Below are 7,082 nucleotides of genomic sequence, written 5' to 3' on the forward strand. Positions count from 1 at the left end.
CCTCCCATATCCCTCTATATCTTGAGTTACTTTCAGCTCCGGTGACTTCCCAAGCATTATACAGTTTCTTTATATTGACATCCTCAGTGAATTTCTTTTTCATGAAAATACCCAGTCTTCTCTTGGAAGGGGAATGCAACTTTCTAGCATTCACTTTAGCGAAGAATAAGAAAAAAATCTAGAAAAAACCTTTTCCAGACCTATAGTTCAGTCATATTTGTGCTATATTTTTTCCAATTCTAACTTTTCTCCAAAGAGAGGGATAATGTAATTTATATTGAGAAAAATAATTTTGAGAGAGAGGTTCTTACAAATTCAGCTGAGCAGTTCACTGTAACACCAGGAGAAATAGGATCAGCACACTGCTCTGTGGGTCCATCCATCTTCTGCCTGTTCCCAAACTGTATGGGTGTCAGTTTTGTCTCTGTGAAAAGCAGTCCAAATATTAGAATAAAATTTACTGGTTTACTGGCTTTTGCACAGAGATATTTTCTTTTGTGACACTTCCTGCTATGACATGAACAGTGATTATCACTCTAATATGAAAGGCAAAAGGAGATGGGGAATGTATACAAGGAACTGGATCCTAACTATTGGAAATGCATAGATAGTTGCATGTGGCACATCTTAAAAGATCTAACAGCGATGGAAGCAGCCTAATACACCTCAAAGCCTACTCTATACATAACTGACATCATAGAAATACATGAAGAAGTATCACTAGTTTTGCAGTTAATACAACCCACAACCCACGTTACAGTATACTGCTAAAGAAAGAAAAACAAAGCGCCAATACTTAATAATAATGCTTTTTATTACTTACTCTCTGAAATAAATTCATTGCTGATTGGAATTCCATTGAAGTCCCCACAAAGTCCGCAAGTTTGATTGGTGTATTTCGTATCTAGTTCCACCTAAAAGAAATGAGGAAAGGGAGCTTAGGTTCATAGTAATGTCAGCCTTGACGGTTAGGGACACAGCCTAGATCGATATTGCTTATGTACTTAGAATTTGGCGTATGTATGCTGTGCAAAGTGAGTCATGTGGTAACAAGGTAGGCACCATTGCCAAGGTCAGTGACCAGCAAGAAAAACTTGGTCTTATTCTACTGCATTGCCAGGTCTGGGATCTGAGGAGTACACTGTGAGGTGGGAACGTGGTAACTGGGGCTTTATTGATCCTGAGCTGAGCTTGGGGGAAAAAAAAGGGAAATCGAGGAAAGACTGGAAGACAGAACAATACGCTAAAAATGGACACAAATCCAAATGTAACTAACGCCTGCTGGCTGGTTAAGACTGCAAAGATGTAAACAGACTAATTTCAAAATCCACCTTTCTGCCATGTTTTGAATGTTTTCTTACCAGGAGGGCGTCCTCTTCATTCCAAAGGAAGGTCAGTCCTAACTTGGCAGACACTTTCAGATAGCTGTTACTTCTCTCTATCAAGACTCCCATATGGCTGTAGGGCATCTGAACCCTGGAGAAAGATCACTTAATTCAGTGGGGGTAGGGACAGAATATCCATTGAACAGCCACACTGATATCCTTTCTCATTCTCTTTGAGAAGCATCAGCATGCATAGGTGGGGAAATTAGAGCAGTAACTAAATACAGCCAGCACAAGGTGATAACATTTTGGCTGTTCCCTATGCAATTGCTTCTTGTGCAAATAGAATGACCTTGCTTTCCCTGCTGTTCCTTTTGGCTCTATCTGTTAATGGTGTTTTACCAGGTAAATTCTTTTAGGTAAAAATTTTTACTAGGTAAAATGTTGGCATGTGTCTTTGGTTGTGTTGTTCAAAAAAGTGCTGGGAGGTTCTGTTTTGCAGGCAGTATGCTTCAGGATATTGCTATTTACTCCTTCAAGCCCTTGATGATAAAGGGATAGACTCTTCAGGCTTTCTGTGAGATGACTGCCATTCACAAAGGTGTACCCAAGATAACCTTTAGACTAGTTCACTGTACTTAGCTGTTATAATACACAACTCACTATGGGATAACTACTCAAATATTTACCCAGCCTTTTGGATGGGTTTCACACCCTATGCCAAAGTCAGTGCTACTGTTGCTACATAGAGAGCTGGTTTCCAGACCAGCTCGTTTTAAATGAACGCAGGTACAAGCTGCAGTCACTGCTTAACTGCTTACTGTTCAGTGCAAGGACAAAAGCTGTCAAAAATTCCTCTCAAGAATCCTGTTCTGGTAAAATTAACGGAGAGTCAAAACTTAAAGGGTGTAAAAACCTAACATTTTGACTGAATCCAGGTTACAGACTCAATTGTATATTTACATGCATGATTGTAACAGTGGGGCAGCATCTGGGATTTAGCTGGTCTGAACAAGATAGGCATGGGTAACCTGCAGAAATGGCACTTAGCTCACTGTCAGGCCCTCTTATTTTTGTTGATACTTCAGGAAGGACCTGAGCCCTCCAGCTGCTTGGGAGCAATGTGAGATTAGGTGGAGGAAAGGGATGCTTGCTCCAAGAGCCCACTGGGAGCGAGAGAAGTGAAGGCAGTTTCAAGTTATGAACATACGGTTTGTCATCAAGCAGGACAGAGCCACGGGTCAGTTCAATCACTACTCCTTCCAGCTTCATGATTACATGAGTGATCACGGTAGCGTTTTCCATCATTGTACGCCTGATCTGGATGTTGAAATCCTCATAGGGAGATTTGCAGTTGGATGTAAAGATGTAATTGCAGACCCCAGGGAAGTAAAAGATGTCCCCATCAAAGGTTTTGAAGTGGAAGTTACCCCAGGTGCTGCACACACGGCCATTGTGGGAGGGGTTGCCAGCTGTGGGTTCAAAATAAGTAGTAAGAATTTTCTGTAATTTGCTGTAGATACACTCCCTTCAGTTGCTTTTCCCCTTCTATTTCTTTCACTAGCTGCTGTCCAAGAAGCCAATCTTCTGTTTTCCTTCTTGTCAGGCTATTTGTTTATGGATCTGTTCTTTACTTAGTTCAGTTATCTTTTGTGTTTGATCTGTTTTGCATAGGGATATAGGGTCTAAGGCTGGAAGAGACCTCCCACGTCGCTATGTCCAATGCCCTGGTTCTGCGGAAAGCTACATTCTATATAAAACTTTTTCTAAATGTATGAAGTCCTAAAGTTTCACTATAAAACAGTTTAAGCTTAGTTTAAAACTAGCGGGTACTTCTATTAGGGAAGGCCACTTATAGGCGCATCCTTTGAACGTCTGGATTACCAGCATCTTCCAAAATACATTCCTGCCTTATGTATGCCTGGTTGTTCTTGTGCCAGTATTACACTTCACCTTGAAGGGGTCCCACCTCCCAGCTACTCCCCCCACTCACTGCAGAAATCATTTATCTGTTTTCAGCCTCCATTTCCTTACAAGCAGGCTCTCTGTCTCCCTGGTTATCCTCATAGTCCCTCTCTGCACCTCTTCCAGATTTACACTCATCCTGCTTGACCACAACTAGTCAGAATTGTACCCTATACCCCAGATAAGGTGTCTCACCAGTGCTTTGAACACACTGATATTTCCCTCTCTTTACTGGAAATATTGTGCAAGATTTATCCCGGTATTTTTATATATATATATATACGTATATAAAAATTTTAAACCTTCTTTTTTTTTTTTTTTTTTTACAGTTGCATCGTATTAACAAAATGCAGGCTGAGTACTGGAGTCACATTTAGATTATCCTTGTTACCTGACAAACTGACTACTTTTCTTGTTCATTTTTTGTTTTATGCTGCTGAAGGATCTTATACAATTTATTAATCAGTCATTCCATGCTCTTGATCAACAAGAATACAGATATCTGAGCCATGACATTTGTTTAACTTACCCTTTAGCTTCAGTGTGTTTTGAAAAGCTGGAATGATTGTCAGTTCTTGGGATTTCGAAGCCGGTGAAAAATCTAAGGAGGAAAAAAAGATCAAGTTTAATCTTATTAGAAGTCCTAAAAAATGGATAGAGATTGCCTAGTTTCTTTAGTGATTAACATTTCCTACTACTAATTACACTCTAAGGGGAAGTTTCCACAATGTTTTGTTGCTGGTTTTTACACAGGGCTTTGTGTTCTGTCTTTCTATATATTTTACTACCAGCCAAATCCCAAAGACCACGCTCTTTGGCTGTAGTACGTCCTCCCGTTATTTGTTCAAGACTCCCATCTGATACTGTCCCTGATATTCTGAAGTGAAAAGCAGCAACCTGCTCCTTGGAGCACAGTGTTGTAATAGTGATGCAGAAAAACCACTGCTAATGTCTGTCTGAAACTCGGCCTCTCAGTGCACTTAGCAGAAGTTACTGAGCAGAAAGTTACTGAGGAATATTAGAAGCTGAAGATGAGAAAGAGGAGCTGGGTTTTTTTCTGAAGTTCATGTCTTTCTTTGTGCTGAGATATGCAATTCTGCACAACCAACTCTTTAGTGGATTTTTTTTTTTAAAACAGTTTAAATTCTGTGAAACTTTAATCATGTGCTTTTCATACAAAGACTTCCTATTGGTAGTATCCCGCCCTAAATTTTCCATGTCCAAATCCAATGTTTCCTCTTTGGATCCAGCAGTGAAAGAGATAGAATACTTAGAGAACAGGCAATGTGATTTTTTTTTGTCATGAGAGTCTGAGGAATTTAACAGTTTCACATTTGAAAGTACCAAAATCATAGAATTGGATGAATTCCAAACTGTAGATTGTGCAATATTAGCCACTGACTTCTGCATTTAGACCAAAAAAAATCACTAAGACATTTATGTGTTTTAGAAAGACAATCTCATTTAGTCTTGATGTAAGGATTTTAAGGAAAAACACACATATTACCTTGCCTGACAATCTATTCCAGTAATTCAATGCACTTAATAGTAAGTTGTGGTACACTTCCAGTTTGGGTTTATCATTATTTTGATTGCCATCTAATGACCTCACAAATTACAGATTGTAAGGCAGGCTTCATGATTAATTGTTTCAGCCTATTAGTCATCACTAATATATCAGTCAGTGTTGTATCCTTCCGCTCTTATTTTGCTCTGTACGGTTATGGTGTTTGCTCTGTACGGTTATGTGTCGTGCATGAACTTGTAGTGCCTAATTTTTCTAGTGTTTAAGGTAGTTAAGGTTTTCTTACTCTCTCATGAGTGAAGCAGTCATCTTGACACAACATAAAAAATGTATCTTTTATTACCTGCTATCAAGTGCCTTAGTGATATGTATGTATACACACACCTCTTCTGAAAATACACTTTTAGATAGAAGGTATGTACCTTTCATGAAGTTAAAGATTAGATAACTGTATCATATCAGTAGACCAGATCCACTGGGCCAGATCTCAGAGGAAGTTGTCCAGTTTAGAGCAGTCAGAGATTGGCTGGGAACTGGATATACAGTTCAGAGGATTTCTCTGTCCTTTTTTTTGAGGGGGAGTGAGGGGTGGGGTGGGGGGTTCTACCTGGGAATAAGGCTGTAGTAATCTTATTATTTATCAAGTGAATTTGGGACAAAATCTTAGAAATAGATCATCATCATAAAAATACTTACTTTTTTGTCGCTGCAGGAGGGCTTCAGAAACATAGTCTGATTTTGTTTGATGTTCATCGTCCTGGGCTTGAACTGCAGAAGAGTGGAGGAAAATGTTAATGCCTAACTTTCTTGAGTTCCCTCATAATTTCTCAATTATATCTGTTTAAAAATGCAACAGTCAGTATATCAAAAAAACAGCAAAGCTATATTCATGTACAGGAGGTCAGATTTGCATCAGGACCTGTGCTACATGCAACCATGATGGCTGTGCACCACTCCTTCAACTTTTTTTTTTTTTCCTCATAAATTGCTGCAGGGAAGCCATCAGAAACATTCCGTGATAATTTGAGCAGATCCTTATTCTATGTACTTTTGTCACGGTACCCCTGGATGTCCTTATAAACTTTTCAGAAAAAGACTTCATTTTCTTAGTTTTAATGATCACTGTGTACTTTAAGCATCAGTAAAACCCTTTGTCTAGCCTGAGGGCTTTAAAAACAGGTCTCTTTTGTAAAGGAAGAAATATTTTTAGAATTAGAGGACTGATTTCTGTCCTCTCTTACTGAAAGCCAAAGTTACTCTGTATTTTACAGTTTGAAGCACTTTTTTTAATAAGTAGCAGAAGGAAAATAAATGCACAACCCACACGGAAAGAAATAGGTCTTTCCAATAGATACATTTGTGACTGATGACTTTGCCCCAAAGTAAATTTTTTTTGTTTCCAGCAAAGAAATAATTTTTCATTCCATTCCACTGCAGCATCAGAATAGGAACACACACAACACCTGCAGGGGCCAGAGGGGCTTTTAATGCACTGCTTAGTGAGAGCTCATCAGAGGGCAGGTTGCAGGGGAAGTTGTGCTGGCCAGAGAAAACCGAAAAGGCAGGCAAACCCTCCACTGCATCCCACAAGGAGAGCAGTGGTGGGGAGCACCACTAGAGGGGCTGAGGCTGAAATCAGAGCTGTAGGTTGCTCCCAAGTCCCTTCCTTTTTGCACCAGCTGAGGGGCTGCAGCTGGTGCTGGAAGGACACATCATGCCTGTTTTTAAGCTATGAACCATTCAATACTCCTGGGCTCCTCTTCCCCACTACCTAGCCTCAGAGAGATGTTTGCTTCTCTCTCTGTGCACTGCATGGCTCCAACTCTCTGCTTCATGCCATATGCATTGCAGACTCCTGTTTCCATTGCATGGCGCAGTAATGCTACAGCTAGTGTTTTGATGTCAAAGAATAGCCCATCAAAAGCACTTTTTAACTTAAGTTAATGTGGAGTTATCTGGAAGTAGGAAAAAATAATACAATAGGATCTGCATCTGAAACCAAAAATGCACTAAAACTAACATTGTCGTTATCTTAAACTTTAAAAGAAATTAATAGGTGAAGTATATGTAAAAAAGATCTTCACTCATGTGCAAGTATTAAGTGACCTCCTAGAATACTTAAGGCAACTCCATTTGTTTTGACCCCATCAGAAACCAGCCCTGTGCTCCAAGCATTTACGCAATCAAATGTGTAAAAATAGATGAATTTCCAAAATCCGTTGTCCATTATTTTTCAAACAAAATCCTTCCTTTTTTCAATATTGTAT

The 7,082-nt window shown here is 39.5% G+C and overlaps 1 protein-coding gene across 1 annotated transcript in view; it reads right to left on the reverse strand.

The window, feature by feature from the left end:
• The window catches only part of LOC119154720 (mucin-5AC-like), a 49,902-nt gene extending 43,222 nt beyond the window's left edge, over nt 1-6,680 (reverse strand). The window contains exons 1-7 of the mRNA XM_037402607.1: nt 6,587-6,680; nt 5,512-5,583; nt 3,820-3,891; nt 2,536-2,797; nt 1,362-1,476; nt 824-914; nt 312-424 (exon numbers count right to left, since the gene is read on the reverse strand). Coding sequence (XP_037258504.1) covers nt 312-424; nt 824-914; nt 1,362-1,476; nt 2,536-2,797; nt 3,820-3,891; nt 5,512-5,583; nt 6,587-6,680 — 819 coding nt within the window. The remainder of the gene's footprint in view (nt 1-311; nt 425-823; nt 915-1,361; nt 1,477-2,535; nt 2,798-3,819; nt 3,892-5,511; nt 5,584-6,586) is intronic.
• Between the last annotated feature and the right edge of the window lie 402 nt (nt 6,681-7,082).

Source organism: Falco rusticolus, chromosome 10 (genome assembly GCF_015220075.1).
Source record: "Falco rusticolus isolate bFalRus1 chromosome 10, bFalRus1.pri, whole genome shotgun sequence".
Lineage (NCBI taxonomy): Eukaryota > Metazoa > Chordata > Aves > Falconiformes > Falconidae > Falco > Falco rusticolus.